This window comes from Talpa europaea, assembly GCF_964194135.1.
Source record: "Talpa europaea genome assembly, chromosome: 1".
In the NCBI taxonomy this organism is placed as follows: Eukaryota; Metazoa; Chordata; class Mammalia; order Eulipotyphla; family Talpidae; genus Talpa; species Talpa europaea.
Genome location: NC_140073.1, coordinates 70,759,919 through 70,783,947, shown reverse-complemented (window position 1 = coordinate 70,783,947; position 24,029 = coordinate 70,759,919). Strand labels below are relative to the sequence as shown.

The window sequence follows — 24,029 nt, the reverse complement described above, 5'->3', positions numbered from 1 at the left end:
CAGGTGGGAAAATTCAGTCAAATTTGGAAAAGAATTCCTATCAGCATGTTTTCTCATGCTTAAGAGACATACCAAGAAGTATTTGTTTTTTATACAATAATCCTGCAAATCACCCATTCCTGCTTTAAAGAAATCATTCTCAAGAACCCGAGAGGCAAATAGCCATGCTTCTGCATAAGACAGAAATAAGATGACAATTTTAAATAAATCTTAATCCTAATAAATCTTAATCCTCTAAAACCAGCTCCATCTCTGTTCCAAGTTACAAACACACCTGAATCAAACCCACACACAAACACAACTCTGTAATATCTCTCTACTTTCAAAACCTGCTCACCCTGCAAGTTTCCTTGCTTCAGTTGTTCTACCAGCCTTCACCCAGTCGGTACAGTCAAAGCACCAAATTGTTCTTAACACTTCCTTCTCCCTCACCACTACCTACCATTTCCTGCTCACTCACCCACCCAAATAGTGAGCAAGGTGGCCAGTGCTGCTTCTGAACAGCTCCACTCCCACTTCCTGCCCTGTCCCACTGAAGCTGTCCTCAATGAGGTCTTCCTCATCTCTTGGATTTCTGTTACCAAAATTGTCTCCTAACCGGTCCTCTTCCCTTCGATCTCCTTTTTAAAATCAATAACATGGGCCTCCCCGGTGGCGCAGCGGTTGAACACTGGGTTGCGAAGCTGCCTGCAGCCTCTGCAGCAGGTTCGATCCCCGGCTGCTCCCCGGCCACCAGAGGAGGGTCCCACATGGTGAGCAGACCTCTCCTGCCGCCCGCTGCTCCCCTCAGCAGTGTACTTCGGTCCTTCTGCCTGCTCTGCTCCCCGCTCTGGCTCTGGTGAATTCTCTCACCCTCCCGTGCTTCTGACTGTACCCAGTGCATGTATAAACCAAACAAACAAACAGATAATAAATAAATAAATAAATAAATAAATAAATAAATAAATAAATAAATAAATAAATAAGACATGCCTCTAGAAAATTTAAAAAATAAATAAATAAAATAAAATCAATAACATTAGATGTTTTAAATACAATTAAAAAATATAAAAACTAAAATCGCAGAATTCTACCACCCAAAAGGTGGTGGAACTTTTTACAAATACAAAATTAATGCATGGACAGACATGGCTAAATAATTTAAATATTACCAGAAGAAAACATGAGATTAAAAGATTTCTCTCTCAACTCCATTCGTTTGTAGTTTTTAAATTTTAATCAAATTTTTTATAGAAGCGTAGCAGAGTGACAGGCAGTTTGTGGAGAGCGTCCCATACACTCCTCTCTCCCAGTGCCCCTATGGATAACATCTAACAGCAGGAGTACATTTGTTATGAACCAATATTGATATATTATTACTAACTAAAGTCAGTTTATTAGCGTTCCTTACTTTTTTCCTACTGCCCTCTATCTGTTTCAGGTTCCCAGTGAGATTATCACATGACATCAATCTAGTCTCCCCAGGTTCTTCTAGGTTGTGAATTTCTCAGACTTTTCTTATTTTAGATGATCTTGACAGTTTTGAGGAGTACTGGTTGGAAAGTTGACAGAATATCCTGCAAATTGGGCTTGCCTGAGTTTTTTGTCATGTCTAGACAGAGCTTGTGAGTTTGGGAGAGAAGAGATAAATGCCGTTCTCATCACATTATATGGAGAGTACAGGGTATCAGTCAGACTTCTGGTCTGACTTGATGACGAGGCAGCGTTTATTAGCTTTCTCCACCGTAAAGTTACTCTCTCTCATCCTTCCATACTGCGCTCTTTGCAGGAAGTCCCTAGGCACATCACACACAACAGGAAGTTATGCTCCCCCACTAGGTTGGAGCAGCTACAAGATGATTTCAAGTCATGGGAGAGTTGTCTCTCCCCCCTTGCTTATCTATTTATTCAATCACTCATTTTTACAAGGATGAGCTCATCAATGTCTATTTTACACTTTGGGTTATAATCCAGTACTATTCTACTTTACTGCCTAAATTCTTCCAGTTTTGGCCACTGGGAATCTTGCAGTATATTCCCGTATCCATTGTTCTGTTGTTTGAGGATTTCCTTTCCTTTTGTCATTTCAACATGCACCAAGCTCATCAGGTAAATTCTCTGCCCTAGTCCTAAGATAAGTCATTTACCCATGGAGCTCTAATGGTGTTGGAAATCAAGATCTGGGCTCTGAGGGGGAGTTTCTTTTAAAAGGTCTTATTATACATCTAATTCTGCAGCTTGTTTTTCTTAAGCAAGCTTCCCATATATAAAGAAAAGCACCAAGCAGACCACTTTAAACCTTCCAACATTCACCTCCCGTTAACGCTGCCACAGTGGAGTGTGTCCCCGTAGGTGATATTTATGGGCCAGCTATCCACGTGCATCATCTCATTCACTGCTCTCAGCAGTGCAGAAATTATAACTGTCCCCCACTCACACATGACAACACACAGCCAACAGACAAGTCGCCTGCCCCAGGTCACACAATGCTCATGCAGGCAACACGCACACACAGCCTGAGGGTTCCAAACTCCACAATCGTACTCATTCCCTTTACTCATTTATCTACTTGCACCCCAAACATTTAAAACCCCCGTGACACACCGGATGATTTACACTATCTGTACCAAACAGAGAACTATGAGGAAAAACTTACAAATTTTACATACGGCTAAATTTATTTTGCTTTAAAGGACTAGCCTTTATTCTAAATTACATATTTTTATGGATGTTAATATGACTTTTTTTTTAAGATTTATTTATTCTATACAAGAACCAGGGTACAGGCCAGATGCGCAGGAGGGTGAGAGGAGTCACCAGAGACAGAGTGGGGAGCAGAACAGGCAGACTGACTGAAATACACTGCTGGGGGAGCAGTGGGCGCCACAGGAGAGGTCTGCTGCGTCATGTGGGACCCTTGCCAGCCGGCAGGGATCGAACTGGCGCTGCAGAGGCTGCGGACAGCTTCACAGCGCGGTGCTTAAGCGCCTGCGCCACCAGGGGAGGCCCTAATAACATGTTTTATGAAATAACAAGAGATATGGTGGGGGGTTTATTATTGTTGTTATACTTGGTAAAATTAAAATTGGTCACCTTGTATCAATCTCCCTATCCACCCTTACATGGCTTTTCAAATTTAACTCTGAGAATAGCCCACAATAAAAATCTCAGCTTCTTAGGATGGTATACACAAAGCCCTTTTCCATCTTCCTCTGCACTGGAGGCAGCAATACCAAGCTACTTTTTCAAACTAACTCATCCCAGAACTGGATCCCTCTCCCCCAATCACTGGGTAAGCAACTGATCAGGATAGTGAGGGGGTGGAGAGGGAGACAAGTTGGAAGGGAAGCCAATGGTCAAGGTTTTCCACTAAGATAGAGGACTATGGATGCTTTGGTGGTCAGTGTCTACTCTGAAAGTCACAGCTGGCAATGGCAGTGGAGGTGGCCATTTACTGTGGGCTACCCCTAATGCAAACAGCCCCACTGGGGTTCTATCAGCTGGGTTTGGCAGCCGGCCCAAGCTTGCTGCCTACAGGCAGCATGCAGGCCCCCCTGCAGCAGGAAGGCTCACCCTGCCTCCAATGAGGGCTGGCCCCTGGGCTCTGGCAGTGGTTTCCCTGGCTCACAAAAAGCCAGCCTTGGGGTTCGGGGCTGCTAGCTGTGCTGGACCTGGCTGCAGCAGCTCTGAGCAGAGGGAGCCATGGCCCACCAGCCCAACAAAGTGAGGTCCTAACAGCAGCACCCATAAAACTCCTGGGATCTGTATCCCAGTGCGGCTGGAGGCCCCCCCAGCATTGTTAAACCTGACTCCACTGAGTCAGCTCCAGCAGTGGCTCATCCAGGCCCATGAGGCTGACCTCAATGCAGGTTGGGTCTGAGCAGGAGTTGGGATTTTCCCTTTTGAAGCTGGTACTAAGAACACAAATGAACCAATCAGGTTCAAGCTTTCTAGTACTTCCAAGGGAGAGTTCATTATGCAGACTGAAAATGGAGCAAGTTAACTGGTACTTAACCAGCCCCAAATAGGATTGATAACTGGCCTAATCAGGCTTATAGGGTGGTGACCCTGAAAAGGATATATGGCAGAGCAAGAGCCACCTTGATTCATTCCGCAGACAACCTCCAGGACTTCACAGAGCATCACATATTTCCAGACCTCTGTACACCTTCAGACCTCCACAGACTTTTGCAGACACCTAGCCATTGCACCTGCCTCTGGCATCACCTGCAAAGAGCACAATGACCTGGGTTCCATGTCTCTAAAAGAGCTGTTTGCTAATGGTTTAAGCTAACAGTCCACAAACAGCTGTAACACTGATGTCCCTGGCACCACCTCCTGGTGATGACCGTGCTGGTACAACTGCTCAGTGCTGACCAGCACTGCTGACCGGTGTTTGGCACTGTGTCCAGCCACTTTAAGAAATGTCCACAGCTTCTGATCACCTGGTACTGCCTCCTGGTGCTGTTGCCTCCAGCACTGTCCAGTCTGGCATGTGGTGCTGTCCAGTCCAGCCTTCAGACAGTTGCTGTGGGCTGCTGCAGTGTCACCTCAGCAACCCCACCTGTGAGCACCTTCATATGCCACTATGAGCGGAATCCAGGCCCACTGCTTACCAGTGTGCCACCAGCTCCAGGCTCTCATCGGGGCATCACCATCTGGCTTGGAAGGTCTCTGTTTTGGAATACTGGACACAGTGGGCACAATCTGGGGTGAAAGGGCTGGCAACTTGTGGCCTTAGAAACTCTTCTCTTTTCCCCACCCCGCCACTTGTTAATAAAACCCCAATGCTGTTGCATGAGTGAGACCCCACAGTGACCTGTCAGTCTTCTTGGCCCTGTTTTAGTGACAGTCATCTGAGGAGTTATGAACCCTTTCCCCTAAATCACATACAGTGTTGTAAACCACTGTTGCCCCAATTAAAAAAAAAATACTTTTTTAAAAAGAGCCTAAAACTTGGGTTATGGAGTTCTAATTCATGTTTTAATAATATCTCTTTAAATGCTTTCCATTTTTAATTATTCCCTATGGCAATTTTTAAAAATGGCACAATTTCACAACCAAAGGAACATAAAAAGCCAGTTTTATCCTAATAGTAGGGCAGAAGCAGGAGGCTGACAGCACAGCTTGCCTGAAGGAGGACTGGTCTGCGTCCAAGGCTCTGCCTCTCTCTGTATCCACCACCCCAATAAGAGGAAACCTGAAATCTTCCTTGTCCATCCAAAGCTGCCCTGCCTAACTCAGGAGGTTGCCAAGAAGATGACAAAATAAAAACATGCAGGAAAGTGCTTTGAAATTACTAAAACACTCCACACAATCACGGTATTACATTTTTCAGATTGTTAATGGGCCCTTTTATTGATGGATTGATAGAGGAACATTCAAATATAACACCACAAGGAGCTGCTTTTAATTCGTGTTTCCTGCTATGAATTAGAGTAAAAATTCTAAATGCTTCTAAACCTGAGTTCCAGGTAACAGTGACCAAGGAGGCAGGTGATTAGAAAGGAATTAGAGAAAGAGCTTATTTTAAACTCAGATCCTCCAGGTTTTCTCCATGGCCTTTAATATAAACAGTCAATTCCCATATTTACTTTGCCTGGTAGTTTAAAAAAACATACTCCAAATACAATAACTTAAGACAAATACTACTTTTAAGTAACACACTTTCAAATCCCCAAAAGAAGGGCTCTAAAAGAGGTCACTTCAGAACATTAATCATTTAATTCCCCTGCCCAGGTGTTGAGTTCCTGCAGCAGCTAATCTGAATAAAGAATTCTGTAATGAGGGATGATGAAATCAAAAGGAATACTATCAATGTAAACTCTAAATTCTCAATTTGAAAATCTAACAGAAATATGGCATTTTCCAGTGCACCCATTTTCAGTAAACTTTACCAAATGTGGTTTAAAAAGATGGATATACATGTCTTAATAATCCACTACAAAATAAAAACAGAACAAATGAGCTGAATGTGTGTCAATTTCCCCAGAGTAACGACAAATGAACACTTGATACTGCGCACAATTTAACTCTCTAATACCCATCTTCAGTTGAAAGATTTAGAAATATCCTTTAAAATCAACAAATTAAAAGCCTGCCAGGAAGCCCTTCCCATAGGAAAGCAAGGCAGTGACACAAGTAGCTCCCATCACAACACTGCATTCGTCCTTCAAACACAAACCTTGTTCACATGGAGCTCTTTCAACATCATTTCTGCTGACCACAACTGCTGATCACAACTGGTGAAACCTCCATGGACAGACTGAAGGCTCATCAATAAGACTTGTAAACAACACTTCATCTTTCATTTCCAGTTCCATTTTAGCATTTTAAAAATGTAAATCTTTAAAAGGGAACGGAGAATTTTAAATAAGGATTCTCAAGACAGAAGCAGCGTCCCTGCACTGCTATGGCTTATGTGTGTTTTCCCTCTTATATCCTTTTCAGGAAACCTTAAGAGATTTCTAGCCAGCAAGATCCTTTTAAGACAGCCAGCTTATATTTATTAGCAAATATCTTCTAATTACAAAGGAGTTTATTTTCAAAACATACATACTGTAAACACAGGAAGACAGAGAAAACTAAAAGCACATGAAACAAAGGCTGATGAAAACACAGTTAAGCTCACTCACTTACGCGCACTTTCCTCAAAGGTGAACATTCATGGAAACATCAGTGGTGTTCACAGTTTTCCCTGCCTGAACGCAAATAGTCATAGCAAATAATTTTCCTTAGTTTCAGCTACAATTTTTAGTTCTCACATCAATTATAAAATATCTTAAATATTTTATTTTCTAGGTAAGCATTCATAATTATACTTTCTAGAATAGATTAGAACAGCCTACCTTTGCCAGTAGTCATGGTTGTCAGTGATCTCGGTACAAATAAAAACACTGCTCTGAAAGCTATACCTACTCACAGCAACTTAAGCATCAGCAAACTCTCCACCCACATGACTTCTTTGGTGTGATCCAGCACCAATGACAACTGCCACCCTGTTCCAAAATAAAAGCCTAGAATATATAGAATAGTGATTTTTTTTTAAGGGGGTTGGGTTTGAAGAGCTTTTTCCATCTGACTTTACTCATGTGAGAGAGCCTTCTTTAAAACTGTCATATAAAATTTTTGGAATTGTCTAAATTATCTAACCTTAGATAAGAATAATGCCAAAGAGCAATCTTATTCCCACATGGAAGATAAAGTACGCTGTCAGTCGCAGCCAAAGCTGCTATCAGAAACAGTCTCTACCAGGCTATTTTAGGTGGTCTTAACAGCACAGCATGGTGCCAACCTTCAACGCTGTAACATGGTCTCCTGCATCTATGACTATGGAAACATTTTCAAAAGATTTTGAACTAGAATCCCAAACCTTGTAATATGCAGAGTCTATTGGGGTGGGGTGGGGGGCCGGGGGAGAAGACCTATTATTAGAACCTGGTTCATTTATTCACAATCATTGTTTGTAAAGACTAAGCAAGATAATAATGGCTTGGCTTCTTAGTAAAGGAAAGACAGCTCACTTTTCAGTGACTGTTCAGTCTTAGTACTAGGCAACTACTTAGACCTCACCTAGCAATTCTATTTGCTTTCAGCTTAAGCAGGTATCTCTCATTTCCAGCTTAGAAATGGTATGTGATATTTTTCATATTATAAAATTTTTTAGTAAAAATACGTAAGGCAGGATGTGTATGGGCAGCAGCAGGACACCCTAGATACCCTAATGCATTAGGACCAATGATGTCTGGTTTATAGATAAGAATCTATAAATACTGTGTCTTTATTTTGCAATTTTCATGGACTGTACCAACATGATATTTTCATCTTCCCCTCATAAACACATTAGCTTTTAAAAAACTCAAAAACATGCACATTTTTAACCAAATTAATGTCCATGGGCCTCACATCAATCAAAACCAATTAAATATCATTAAGTGGCTGCAGATAAAGGACATGACTAGTCTGTAATTACAGGCTCTTTCATGCTGAAAATCCAATTCTCCCTTGAGCATAAGCACATCTGCATGATTAGAAAAACCTACATAGAAAATAATTTGCTTTTTGAAACCCATGGAAGGCAAAACTATAATTTTTGCTTCAAGGGGTTTGCTAATTATATGGAGATGGGGGGAAAAGAAAGAAAAAGAAACATCTATAAAACAACATATTTTTAACTCCATATTCTTGCCATTCAAAGCCAGAAGGCCTCTGGGTAACCTAGCAACACAAAAGAATCATACAGAGATGATGTGTTCGATTCGAGAGAGAATGCTCACTGACAACTGCTACTCAGCTGCTTTGTCACTGCTGTTTTAGTCACAGTTCTTACACTTACAAAAAAATCAAGCCCAAGGGTTTCATATAAATATAATCCATTAAACACCTTAGAACATAATTTGAACCTGACAAGAAACACAACCCAGGACGAAACACCATTTCTTCCCTAAGAGTTGTCATTATATTTTCTTCCAACTTAGCACAAATCCAGAGTTTTTATTTCTTACTCATAAGAGCACTGTTGTTGACAAATAACAAAAGAATAGACAACAGATTTCATCAAAATGTAAAGCTCTGAAAGACCAAAGAGTGAAAAAATAACTCATAAAATGGGGGTTGTGGGGGGACTGCAAATCACATATCCAGGGTATATAAAGCATGCACAATTCAGCAACAAAAAGACAAATAACCCAGTTTTAAAATGGGCAAAGTATTCGCATAGAAATTTTTCCAAAGATGATCTAAAAATGGTCAACACAAACGAAAATATGTTCAACATCACTAGTTACTAGGGAAATGCAAATCAAAACCACAATGAGAAACCACTTCATACCCACTGGGATGACTATAAATTTAAAAATGGAAATTGTTTTTGTGGGGGGTTTTGTTGGACAAAATGTGGAAATATCAAACAGGGAAGCCACAGTGGAAGAGAGTATGGCAGTTCCTCATTAAGTCAAACATAATTACCATACGATCCAGCATCCTACCTGCAGGTATATAATCAAAAGAACCTAAAGCAGGTGTTCAAACAAAAGTGTTCATATCAGCACCATTCTAATAGCCAAAGCGTAGAAATAATAATCACCAATAGATGAACAGATGCACAAAATGTGGTCTAACCTCACAATGGAGCCCCATTAGAGATGGAGTGATGGTGCATGCAACAGCGTGTATGAACCTTGAAAATATTAATGGTAGGGCCTCCCCGGTGGCGCAGCGGTTGAGCGCTGGGTTGCGAAACTGCGCGCGGCCTCTGCGGCGCCAGTTCGATCCCCGGCTGCTCCCCGGCCACCAGAGGAGGGTCCCACATGGCGTGCAGACCTCTCCTGCCGCCCGCTGCTCCCCTCAGCAGTGTACTTCGGTCCTTCTGCCTGCTCTGCTCCCCGCTCTGGCTCTGGTGAATTCTCTCACCCTCCCGTGCTTCTGACTGTACCCAGTGCATGTATAAACAAAACAAACAAACAAACCAGCAAACAAATAAATAAAGCATGCCTCTATAAAAAAAAAAAAAAAATTAAAAAAAAAAAAAGAAAATATTAATGGTAGTGAAAGAAGACAGTCACAAAAGACCACACAGTAAGACTTCTTGGGAGAAATGTCACAATAGGCAAGTGTATGGATAAAAGAGGTGAGTGGTGGCTTTAGGGGAGGTCAGAGAGATGGAAAATAAGAGTGAAAGATCACAAATATCGTGGGAATGGTTTCACATTTATCTGTGAAGAAACTAACAATGAGTGAATTATACACTTTAATTGGGTGATGGTATGTTTTGTGAATCATAGCTCAATAAATCTGTCTTTTAAAAATAATTCTATTGTTAATTTAAAGAAAATTAATGTACATTCAATTTTATTTTGTTAAAAGATTTATTTATTTAAACATACAAGAACTGGGGTACAGGCCAGAGTGCGGGGGGGTGAGAGGATTCACCAGAGACAGAGTGGGGAACAGAACAGGCAAACTGACTGAAATACACTGTGGAGGGGAGCAGCAGGCGAGACAGGAGAGGTCTGCTATGCCATTGTGGGTAGCTCCCTGACTGGCCGGGGATGGAACTCGTGCTGCAGAGGCTGTGGATTGCTTCACAGTGCAGTGCTTAACCCCTTGCACCAGCAGGGAGGCCCTACATTCAATTTTAAATGCTCACCTTAAAATAATCCAAAACTCTAAAAAAATACAAGTATGACAGTTATTCTTAATAATGCTTTTATTTCAAAAGTGAATAGATACTTTAAGATGGAACAACTGGAGATAAAACCTATCCTTCTGAGCAACTCCACCCCCAGGTATTGTGCAAGGAGTTTTACACACAACCTCATTTACTTTGCACCGCTCTACAGGGTGGTCACTGTATTTTACATGGGGACAAACCGTGGCTCGCAGGAGTTAATCTGACAAAGTCACACAGCTAAATGACAGAGCAGAGAATTCTCTCCTAAGGAGAAAAGATGGCCACACTTACTTCCAAAGCAGTCCTATTTTAAATTCTCCCTGACACAGTTTGCCCTTTCCTGTGGGGGTGTAGACACCCACATGGCAAAAGTAACTATTACCACCATTACCAAACAGTTATCATTTGTTAAATGAATACTTGTCAATGACAAGCCACTGAATTTTCCACAACTGGGTGTATGAACATTGAAAGACATTAACAGATACTTTCTGGGGTTATCACAGTGCTAATAAATGAAGCAGCCTTCAACTCATCAGAACCCCTGTCCCGAAGGATATTTGGGAACCCGGAAACCAGTCTCACGCTGCCATTCTCTTTGTGACTCAGTCCTTCCTCTGTTCCACCTCTCACTCCACATCCTATTGCTACATAAGTGCCCATGGGGAAAAAGCAGAAAACTAAAAGGGTCTGGGTAGCCCAGACATGGATCGCTCACACGTGTACTCCATGGTACTGAGAGATGACAAAGAGGAGGATTGCAAAGAGCCATGGAGACATACTGCTGTTGTTGCCTCAGAGGCCCCATCCACACTGGTAACTTCGGAGATACTGCACTGGGCTGGAAAAGGGGGTGCACTATTAGAGAACTATAGCAGGGATATAGAGTGATGCTTACTGGTAAGATTCCGAAGCCTCCCCAAAACAGAACAGCTGGAGCCTGAACTGGTGAGAAGAGCCAGGTTGGATCACTTGTGTCTCCTCACAGAAGATGCTCTCATTTCTAGCTTGAGGTTGTGATATTTGAAACCCCAGCCTCACCGCTACACAGGACCAAAACCAAGACAACTAAATACTCTCACTGGCCAGAGCTCAAGCACCTGGAACTTAGTAATAGTAGCAAGTGCCCCAAAATAAGGCTCCATTCTGGAAAAGCAAAGAAAGTAATTCCTGGTTTGTGGTTCTGGCTGAACTGTCATCCTGACCTCGCTCTACATGATGCTCAACCACAGCCTGGAGGACGAAGCCAGCAAGAAACATTAAGGAGCTGGCCTAGGAGAGCGGATCATTGTGGATCTCCAACACAAAATTCAACAGTATTTTTATAGGCCCCTACTGAATAATCCAAAAATGAAATTAAGGAAATAATTCCATATACAAAATAACCAAAAATCTTGCGCAAATAAATTTAATAAATTTAGTGCAAGATTTGTACACTGAAACTACAAAACACTGCTGAAAGACCTAAGTTGAAAGGGGGTTGTATGTTAAAAAATTGAGAGACTTAATATAGTTGAGATAGTAATACTCCTCAAACTGATAAACAGATTCAATCCCTATCAAATTTGCAGTTGCTCCTTTTTGCAAACATTGACATTTTACAAAAATTGATCCCATGATTTTTATGGAGATGTACCCAGGATAGCCAAGTCAATCTTGAAAAGAACTGAGACTCTAACTTCTGAATATCAAATCATACTACAAAAAACTTATCATCAACACTGAGTGGTACTGGCATAAGAATAAACACATTAACCCAGGGTATAGATCTTATAGTCCAGAAACAAATCCACACATTTATCGGCTGATTTTTGAGAAAAATGCCAAGACAATCCAATGGAGGAAAGAATAGTCTTTGCTACATACAGTGCCTTGAAAACTAGATAGCCACATGTAAAACAACAGAGTTGGATATCTACCTCTAGCCACCTACAAAAATTAACTCAAAATGTATCAAATGGATGGAAACCAGACTCTTGGTAAAGATCATATTGTAGTATATACAGATGTCAAATTTTAATATTGTACAATTTGAATCTGCATAATGTTGTGTGTGTTTTGTTTTGTTTTTAAGATTTATTTATTTATTTATTTATACAAGCACTGGGTACAGTCAGAGGCACGGGAGGATGAGAGAATTCACCAGAGCCAGAGCGGAGAATAGAACAGGCAGAGTGACAAAGTACACTGCTGAGGGGAGCAGCGGGCAGCAGGAGAGGTCTGCACGCCTTATGGGACCCTCACCCGGTGGCCGGGGATCGAACCGGCGCTGCAGAGGCTGCGGGCAGCTTCGCAACCCAGCGTTCAACTGCTGCGCCACCAGGGAGGCCCTGCATAATGTTTTAGACCAGTAGTACTTAAAAAAAAAGGACACAAATGTAAGCTCTTTAAACAATACAGCTCTTAGAAGAAAATACAGGTGTAACTTTTCATGACCTCAAAGTGGCGAGACCATATCTAAATTTCTTAGATATGGCAGTATAAGCACAAATAATAAAAGAAAAAAACAGATAAACTGTACTACATCAAAATTTAAAACTTTTCTGCTATCAACAACAGCAATATGAAAGTGAAATAAAAGCCCGGAGATGGGAGAAAATATTTTTAAATCATGTAATGATAAAAGACTTTCATCCAGAATATATAAAAAATTCTTATAACTCAACAATAAACAATTAACCACATTAGAAAATTGGGAAAGAATTTGAATAGACATTTCTCCAAAAAGATATATAAATGGCCCATAAGCACGTGAAAGATGTTCAATATCAATATTCATTAGGGACCACAAATCAAAATTGCAATGAGATACCACTTTACACCCACTAGAATGACTAAGATGAACAATAAATTTATTCACATCTACATTAAAACTTTTTAAAGTCTCATGTGCTGTTGGTGAGAATATAAAATGATGCAGGTATTTTTTATAATAATGCAGCAGTAACTCAAAAGATTAAGCAAAAAGTTACCACTGACCTCACAATTCCACTTCAAGGTATATATATATACACAAGAAATAAAAACAAATGTCCACATAAACATTTTTACACAAATATTCACAGCAGCAGTCATCACAACAATCAAAACTGATGAGTGGGTAAATATCATGTGGTATACTCTATATAATGAAATATTATTCAGTCATTAAAAGGGATAAAGTACACATACTTGCTACCATGTGGATGACCCTTGATAATATTATGCTAAGAGAAAGAAATCATAAACAAAAAGCCATATGTTGTATAATTGCAGGAACAGAGAGTATGTTGTCAGGGATTAGGATAAGAAGGAAATGGGGAGTGAATGTTAATGGATATACCAGTTTTCTTGAGGATGATAAAAATAATCTGGACTTACAGAATGGTGGTAATTGCACAATCTTGTGAATATATGAAAAACCTCTGACTTAAACACTTAAAAAATAACTTTTTGTAAGTGAATTATATCTCACTATTTAGAATATGTGGTGGCTTCCTGCCCCCAAAATTCCAACACCCCTTTGTGATAAGAAAAACAAACAAAAATACTAAGAAAAAACAGAAATAGATGAGAACTATACTATCTTGCTAAAGAACAACTAAACAAAGAGTTTAGTTAAACTTAGTAGTGAAGACAGGACCAGATAAGAATGTCTGCTCTTGCTATCTTCTAAGTTTACATAGTGGTGGAAGTTCTAACGAGTGCAATAGGGAAAGGAAAAGAAAAAAAAAGTATGCAGTTCTGAGAAAGATAAAGCTATTCCTATTGGCACATGATGTAACTGTCTGCAGAAAATCCCAAGGAATCTACAAAAGCTCCTAGAATTAATAAGGAAATTTAGAAAGTTTACAGTTTAACCTGTATAAAGACCAAGCTGGAGGAAGCAGAGAGAGGGTAGATAGGTTGAGAAAAGATGAGTAGTCCAGAAGCGTTCAAAGAATGTTTACACTGGAAATCATGGGGGGTTGAGGGGAGCAATTAGACTGGTTTTATTCCACTTCTACTGCAGTTTCTCTGTGCCATGGAAAAAATTCAGTGACTAGCAAAGAAGGAAGTTAGGTGATTTGTATTTTGACAGCTATGGAAAAATTGTACTGGTCTTTCAAAGTTACTGTAAAGTGACCAATATTATTTGGGTTAGAAGTTCTTAAATTTTTACTATGTCTTTAGATTATTCTATATTTACTAACAATTTATATAGTATTACTGCATAGATATAGTAAAAGCTGAAATTATAAGCCTGTAAATTTTAGTTGAGGCTTCCTTAACATTTTACTATTTCAACAAAGATGTCTGAAGGAACAGCTTTCCTCCTCAACCCTACCTCTTTATCACAAATACATACATACATACATACATACATACATAACACATATACCGACATACGCAAAAGTGAGGAAATTTGGGTGATGTTTATACCTAAACATTTAGAATAAAATGTGGTGCATCCAATGCCACAGCATTTTAATATTATTGATGATCAAATTATATTTTTTCATGATCACTGAATGTCAGAGTGCATACATATATACCTTCTATGCAAGGCCTTCAACATTAGATATGGTCCTTCTCTGAAGGTCAGCATTAACTTGAGGTTCTGTTTCAGAGTTACAGTACAGTCTTTAAAGCACAAACCTAATGTTCTAACATTATCTCCTTGGCCCAGTACATTGTATCCTAGTGCCAACAATTTTCAAACTGGGAAACAACACAAATTACCCAAACACACACACTCAAAAGTAACAGCACAGAATGGACTGGGGCACTCTGCCCACGCTCATGGTCAACCCCACTCAACACTGGAGCACAACTCCAAGGCCATAGTTGTGGTCCCAGCTGTACCAATGATGCACTTTCAAAAGCATATATAAAAGTATACATTAAAGTAGGGAGGGAATTACAGAAAATATTCAATGGTTAAAATTAGATATAAATTATATAGTCACAGGAAAATGAATTACAAGAGAATATGAAATCTGATTTGGTGGTAGTAGCTGAATCCAAAAATATTATTCACTTTTTCTTTTAATATCATGTTTTTACAAACATGAAAAAGAAATAGAAGAATAATACAGAGGATTAATGATGGCATTTTAGAACACGTCAAGCATTTTATAAAAGCATCCTCTCTAAAGTCAAATTCCTTACTGATGATGGTAGCAATACAGCAGTGTGTGTACCCAAAGATCTGGACTTTGTCCCTGCTCTGCCCTTATGTACGTACTAAATCACTTTAGGGGAAATCATTCACTTAAATATTTTTACTCAAAATATTCCAATTATGAAAGGTATGCTAAGATATAAGATCCTTAGCAATTCTAAAATAGCTATTACATAATGAGGTATCCAGAATTAGAAAAATTGTTGGCAATTGACTATTGGATGACTTGATTCATATGGTATACACTCTTTGTTTTCCCTGCTAGAGTCCAAGAACTACCCACTTGTCCTCAAATAGCATCACTAAGTAAAATGAAAGGAAGCAACACAGAAAGATGGTAAATCACAATTCAAGTGCCAATTGCTATTTTGCTTATTTTAAAATATTTATTGCATTCCTACTACATGCCAGGGACTCTTTGAGGCACTTGAAGTAAAGCGAATAAAACAAAAGTCTTGCCCTCATGAATAAACACAAAAAATATTTTGTACTGATATGTGCTAAAAAGGGAAATCAAGCCAGATGAAGGCACAGAGAATGAATTCCCTTGGAACACTGGATGAGTACTGCATGGCCTTTGTAATCCAGCAGTCAAAATCTAGATGGAACGGGAAAAAGGGACATAATGATACTTGGGAACAGTATTTCAAGCAGAAAGAATCATAAGCACAAAGATTCTGAAGCAGGAGAAGCTAAGAATGTTCAAAATTATCAAGAAGACCAATGAGAGTGGACCCCAGAGAACTTTGGGAAAAAGCAATCCTAGAAGACATCAGAATGGTAGTCAGCTGAGACATTGCAGGACCTGGGGGGCCACAGAATTGCATGGATCTCTGTGTGGTGGGAAACCACCTCTGGATTCTGAACAGGGATTAACTTCACTTGCGCTACATTCTCAAAGGATCATTCTCATCGCTCTGTGAAAAGTAGACTTTATGTATCTGGGAGAAAGGAAAGGCAAGGAAACTGGTTTAGAGGACACCATGACAGCACAGGTAAAATACCAACATGGTCTGCACTCGGAAGAGGGCAGCAGTGGCAGTAAGAATGACCAGGATTCTATCTGTATTTTTAAAAGTAAAGTCAACAAGATCAGCTAATGGATTCAATGTAAGTTACAAAAGAAAGTCAATGATGACGCTCTATGTTCTGGCATGAGGAAGTGGGTAAATGAGGTTAAGGGTGAAGACCTACACACTTTACAAAAATATCAAATTCAGCCATTCAGAAAGTACATAGGCATGACTGTCACAAAACTGAAAAGGTAAAAATAGAGGGATTACTTTCTTTACTCACCATTTGCAGATTGTATCATGTTCCCAGATTTTTGTACTTCATCAAATTTTGTAAATATTACATTCAACCTGTATTAAAAATACATATAAATTATTATCCATTGTTGTTTACAGTCACTTACATTAAAACACTAATGTGAACTTGAGTCTCACCCCCCCCACCAAAATAAATTCAGTGATATAAGTCCACCTAAAGATAAAAATAGTAATTACATTAATAACACTAACCATGGCCAACAATAACTGAACTTTTACTACGAACCAAGCACTGACCTAAAGGCTTGATCTCAAAGATCTCATTTCATCTCAACAGCCTTCTAAGGAAGTCTCATGCCCATTTTAGATGAGAAAATCAAGACCTCGTAACTTCATTAAGATTAACCAACACAGTTAAATTGTTAGCTAGGGTGACAATGCCAGCCCTGAGAGCGAGAATACAGAACGCTATATTAAACTCTCCATACTAAACATATACACTATGAAAAGTACAGACTTCCCCTATTTCTAAGCACAGACTAGATAGGATATTTTCAAAATGCTGTGGTATTAGAATACAAAGGCTTTTCTGGGACCTATGCTTAATTCAAAAGTGCTATAAATAATTTCTCTAGAAACAAATTTTGTGACTGAATAATCTTCAGCTTGAACAAATCTACATGACATTCATTTTCTATTAATGGGTCGTTTTCTCTTGACATTTAAATTGAAGCAAAACTCCTTAACCAGTCAAAATATTCCATCTTAGTGACACAAAAAGAGAGAGGAAAATTGGGAGTGAGGTAGTAAGGGAAAAAAAGGCTTTCCTGGGCAAAAATACAGATTCACTGCAATAGGTTGTAAAGGGTAAGATTCCAAAGCAATGCACTTCTCCAATCAAACCTAGGGTCCACTTCAGAGATCAGGTGAGATATTTTAGCACCAATACTATAAAGCAACCTGCCATACAAGTTCTAATGATTTCAACCTTGTTTTTCCAACCAGAAGAAAGCTTCCTGAGGAGAGATAGGAATTATTTCCTTTGATTTTCTGGATACCAAGCACTGTGTCATACAGGACAGTTACATCACTATGTGAGAGAGCTGAAGTCTAACCTTATTAAAGTTTTCCAGAAAACTTTAGCTATTTCATATATTCTGGTCTTAGTTTATTCACTGGTTTGAACACTGAACTAGCTAGATGTGGAATGTATAAAGTTCCTACCCTCTACAGCTCTTTGTTTCTATGACATTCTATTCCACATAGAATGGTACATTCTAAGTAAAAGGGGAATCAAACACAACAGCAAATACAGTTAAAAACAAAGGGGATGACCTAGTCTGATATACAGCCTCTCCCCCTTCCTCTTTCATGGCAGCTGCCATAACCTTTGCAACCCATCTTTTCATTTAAGCCCAGAGATAGCTCAGAATCCTTCTAAAAACTGCTGTGGGCAGCAACTACCAGTTAATCAAATTTGGCATTCCATTAAAAATCTATTTGCCATTTCAGGACCAGGTATCAGTAAAACTATCACTCACTTTCAAATTCAGTGGTTACTAAAAATCTGGAAAGATGTCTTAGAGTCAATTTCTTATGATGTTCCCATCACCGTCCCTTTTATAAGTAACAAAGATCTTCAATGGCTTGACAGGCCCATAAATAATTTCACTGTACAGGTTGCCAAGGCATGCCCTGACCCAAGTTACTACTTTATTGCGTCATAACCACACCCTCTGACATGAGCATGCCTGCACCCTCCCAAGTTAGGGCCTACCTCTCTCTAGTCTGGCTGTTTCTGAAATTGCTGGTAGGGTGCAAGTATTCCTTCCATTCCTGGGAAGGTATTTGCCATTAGCAATGACAACAGTGGGGAACTATCTGGTAGATAATCTATATGGGGGAATGTCTGCTCACTGTGGCCACATTACCACAACTGACAGGCCCAAATAACCAGGAATGAGAACATTAAAAAAAAATCTGTCATTGGCACCTGCACCTTAATTCAGAATTCTCTCAGAGGTGTGCCTTTCCCACTGCTTTTATATTCCTGTCTCATCGTTCTCTCATTCTCTGACAACAATACCTGTAACAATGGATCCTATTAAGGTAGCCACCTTCAGAGATCAGTAACCTGCTGTATGACGGTCTAACATCAACAACATACTCCTCATGAACAGCTTTTGTTCTAAGCTGATTCTAAGCACAGCAATGTAAAATACCTCTCTCTGGAGCTATCAACTTGTACAAGTGTAAAAGGGTGAGGCCTATACATTCAAGGACAGTGAGCACATAACTAGTGATCACCCTCTGAAGTCACTGATTTTTTCCCACTTTCTTATCTTAACTTTTTGGATCTTAAATTTGAAAGTTCTTTCATAGTTTGACAAATTACTAATACCTCTTCCCCAGTTTTTCTGATTTTCAATTTTATACTCAACTCTGTGAGCCAATTGATGTTTATTTTACTGTAAGATTAAGATCAAATTATCTTTTCCTACAATGTTTTATAATATAAATTAAAATAATTTCCTGGAAGCAATACTAGTAATCTCAAGCTCCACACATACAATCAGAACTCTTAATTAGCATCTCAGTCCACTACTCTTTCTTGTTAAACTTGGTTTATTTTTCATATTAATGTTCACAAATAACTTCACAATGTCTGCCCTCCCCCTGTTGATCATTATGGTAAGAAAATGAAAATTTTATCATACTAACTGAAGACAGTCAAAAACAAAGGGTAATTACAAATTTCTTCAACCAAAAACACTGTGCAAAATACATACCTCTGATAACACATCTGAATTTATCTATCCTAAAAATTAAACTTTAAGCAACTTTTTAAAAACACATTTAAAAGCCTACCAAAAAAAATGCTGATGGCAAGCTACAAACAGCTTTAAATGTTGAATATAATTTGGGGAAAGGGAGAAGAATTTCCCTGTTGAACCCACATTCAAATACACCTAACAGTAAAACTTCTCTAGTACAATGAATTTTGATAAACAATTCCTCTGCCTCAAAGGTAGTTTCTCAAGTTTTATTTTTAAACTTGTGCTCATGTGCTAGTCCACTACTCATTACGAGCAGACAACCAAGGATTATAATACATATGAACAAACTTCCTAACATAAAAAAGAGAGACCAAAATAAACACATACTTCAAAATCCCAATTTAGAGGAAAGAAGAGACTACAAAGTTTTAAAAATATCATTACTATGTCCAAAGAGCTAAGAAAATTACTGCAACTGTAAAAGTAAATGGCACCCTTCAAGATGGCCAAATAAGGATCTCTGAAAATCCGTTTCTCCAAAGAAACAAAATCTGTCAAAATCAACTTTTTCAAAATCCTGGAAACTAGGTTTACAATAACCTGAAAAGCCTTCTCCAGAAAAACCGCTTGATCTTGATTTGATTTGCTCCATCCTATTTCTATCTCTGACTTATCAGCTGAAAACCAACAGCCTCAAAATCATGGCACTTTGAAAACTACCAGCAGTCTTGCAGTCACTAGAAAAAGCTGGACAAATCTGAAATTCCAGAAAATCCTCATTCCCTGAGAACTGTCATTATCACAGCTGTCTGGCATAACCCTGGAAATCCCATTCACAGGTTTATCTTTATTTGAGCTGATTCAGAGTATTCTCAGTGTATGACTCTCTCTCTTGAGGTCATGATCAAAATGAATCAGCAAAAAGTGTTCAACATGCAGCTACCTGAGATGGCAATTAACTACTGGGACAAAGAAACTGACAAAAAGCTTACAAGGAAAACCTGGAAAATCAAATGTCCAGAGAACTTTGAAAAGCCCTGACATATTCTTGGGACTCTAAAAGGCTGTATATGTGTCCAGGAAATATTCAAGAAGACACAATGTTGACCTCTGGTTGACCTTCAGGTTCTGCAGAGCAGGCAGTAAGTGGAAGACAGTATATATAAAGGACAGGACAGAACACTGAACATATGCACAGTTTTTCAGCTAAGGCTGGGAGAACGACTAAAGACATTTAAAGAAATTTCTGTCAATCATTAGCTGACCACCAAACTAAAACCAGTCACACAAAACAAAAATAACGATTATGAACAAGGTACAAATTCATTGTACTAAATGGGACATTAACAACAAAAAATCTGGGAAGGGGAAGAATAATGTGATTTCCAGAGTTGCCACAATGTACCATTTTAAATCAGTTTCAACCAAAAAAACATATATGTAAAGAAACAAGAAACTATGCTGGGGAAATAACCAGTCAACAGACACTACACTTACAGGAAGCTGGACTTACTAGGTGAAGTTGAAGTCAGCTATTACAAATATATGGAAAGAACTAAAGGAAACTATTTCTAAAGAATTAAAGGAAAGTCTAAGAATGCTGTCTCGGTCTCCCTGGTGGCGCAAGGGACTGAGATACAACATATCTCAACATACAACATATCTGCAGTCACTGCAGCACGAGTTCGATCCCTGGCCAGGGAGCTACATGGTGCAGCAGACCTCTCCTGACTCACCTGCTGCTCCCCTCAGCAGTGCATTTAGGTCAATCGCCGGTTCTGTTCCCCACTCTGTCTGCACAAAAACTAAACTGAAAGTTCAGTAGCGGGGTTCAATAGTGAATTTGAGTTGGGAAAAGAGTCAGCAAACCTGAAGATGGGCCAACCCAACAACACCTGGTCTGATAAACAGAAGAGAAAAATGGTGAAAAAAGCCTTCAGATCTTCTTCAGTACTAGCAATGCAACATGTACACAATGGGAATTGCCAAGAAAGGGAAAAGAAAAAGGCACAAAAAGGATAAGATACATGCATGCAGAAATAATGGCCAAAAATTACCTAAATGTATATAAAACATTATTCTACATATTCAGGAAGCTCAACAAATTCCAAATAAGATAGAGTTCCTAACCAAAATATATGATAACCAAAATGTCAAAAGAAAAGACAAAGGGTCCTCAATAAGGATGATACATTTCTTATAAAAATAAGAGGCCAATCATCATTGGGGTGATATACTAAAATCCTAAAATTTTAAATCTCCAACAAATTTGTTGCTATATCCAACAAAATTATCCTCCAAATATGGAGAGAATCCTCTCCAGACCAATCTTTACATCAATCCATACAACCAATATAATAAAGTAGAGATGGGGTGGGAAGATACTGAAAGTAAAAATGAAGGTGAATTTAAGACATTACTAGATGAAGAAAATGTAAGAATCCTTCAGACTAAAATGATGTGCAGACACTACATAATAGCCCAACTTCATCTGAAGATATAAAGAATACCAGGAAAAGTAATTAAAAAGATAAATATGAAAGATATAGGTAAATACAAAAGCATACTATTGTTTCTAACTCTTTTTGTTCTACATGACTTCAGATGTATCTGCATAAACCAATAATTATAAAACGGTGCACGTTGGCAGGCTCATAATGTACAATGATGCAATTTACATGACAATAACAGAAAAAGGGGAGGGGAGAAAACAGCTATGTTGGGATAAAGTTAATACTGAGAATAAGGGTAATAATTTGAGCTAGACTGTAATAAATTATGATGTTAACTGAGATTCTCAGAGAATACCTAAGCAAAATAGTTCCCAAAAAGTAACAGTAAAAGAAAGAATAAGAAAGTTACAATGGCACACCAGAAAATACCTACTTAACACAAAATAAAGGAAAAAGTCATGTCATATACAAACACAAACAGCAAAACAGAAATGAATTTTACCCCAGCAATACATTACATATAGATGAATTAAACAATCTAGTTAAAAGGAAAATATTGTCAGAATGACTAAACAAGACCCAACTATGTGCTATCTACAAATCTGACTCTGGATACAAAGACACAAAAAATTGAAAGTAAAAGGATAGAAAAAGACACTGCATGCTAACAGTGCCCCAAAGAGAACTAGCTGGCTATACTATTATCAGACAGCATAAAGTAAGACTTCAAGCTAAAAATTGCCACAAGGGACAAAAAAGGGATATTTTCCAAGGATAAAAGGCTCAGTGTATCATGATGACATGACAATTACATATACTTAAGAACAGAACCCCACAATACATGAAGCCAAAGTGAAAAAGTGACAGAATGCCAAAATAGGTAGCTCTGCATTACTAACTGGAAACTTCAATACCCCATGTTCAATAATGGACAATGGAATACTCATTCTTCTCCACTGCACATAGTACTTTCTCCCAGACAAACCACAAGTTACCACAAAACAAACCTCAGTAAATTTCAAAGGACTAAAACTATAAAATGTAAAAATTATGTCCTTGGTTGAAAGAGAATAAAATTGAAAACCAATGAAAAATGGGGGGAAATTTAACAAAACACTCTTAATCACAAATAAATGAAAGATAAAAGTAAAAGAGAAATTAGAAAATACCTTGAGAGGATTAAAAATGAAAAAAATAGCAAAAATTACAGAGAAATGCGTAATTGTAAATTCCTACATCAAAACAGAAGATCTCAAATCAATTAACTTTCAACATTAAAAAAACGGGGGGAAAATTGAGCAAACCAAGCAAAAGTAAGGAAATAATAAAAATTAGAGCAGAAATATATGAAATAGGGAATAGAAAAAGACAAAAGACGAGAACTCAAAAGTTGAGTTCTTTTCTTTAAAAAGATCAACAAATTTGAAAAACCTATAAAACACTGACCAGAAAAGAAAATTAAATTAACAAAATTAAAAGGTGAAAGAAAGTACATTACTACTATCATTAGAGATAAGTATTACAAGGGACTGATGTTACAACTCAATTAAGTTAGATAACCTTGACAAAATGGACAAATTCCTAGACAGATACAAGTTACCAAAACCAACTCAAGAAAAGCCAAAATCTGACAGAGCAACAGCAAGTAAAGAAATTGAATTAAGTAATCAAAATGCATCCCACAAAACAACGTCCAGGTCCAGATGGCTTCACATTTGGTGATTTCTAGCAAATATTTAAAGAAGTACTAGCACCAATTCTTCACAAACTCTACTAAAATACAGATGAGGGTTAACTATGGGTTGGGAAGCATAATTAAGTAATTCTCTTTGCTTTCCAGTTAGTTTTTCTATAAATCTTAAAACTCCCAAAAAAAATCAATTATACAAAAAATATATAACCCTAAAAAACAGAAAAGGAAACACTTCCGAACTTCTTATATGAGGCTAGTATATCAAAACCAGAAAAAAAGAACAGACCAACAATCCCTATGAATCCAGCAGCGTACAAAGAGCTATAGACCATGACCAAACGTGCTTTATCCCAGGAATGCCACCTTGATTTACTACCTTAAAATCAATTAATGTGATACAACATAGCAACACAATTTAAAAATATATAATTATCTCTATAGATACAGAAAAAGTATTTGACAAAATTCAATGCCCTTTCATGATTAAAAAAAAAAAAACACTTAAAAACTAGTACTAGAACTATTTAAGCTCATGAAGTCAT

The 24,029-nt window shown here is 38.4% G+C and overlaps 1 protein-coding gene across 25 annotated transcripts in view; it reads right to left on the bottom strand.

Annotated features, from left to right (window-relative positions):
* The window catches only part of CLASP1 (cytoplasmic linker associated protein 1), a gene marked incomplete at both ends in the record, with an annotated part of 222,317 nt that overhangs the window by 128,394 nt on the left and 69,894 nt on the right, over positions 1–24,029 (bottom strand). For all 25 annotated transcript variants that reach the window (XM_084229882.1, XM_084229881.1, XM_084229869.1 and 22 more), the window contains one exon: positions 16,590–16,657. In XM_084229882.1, coding sequence (XP_084086008.1) covers positions 16,590–16,657 — 68 coding nt within the window. The remainder of the gene's footprint in view (positions 1–16,589; positions 16,658–24,029) is intronic.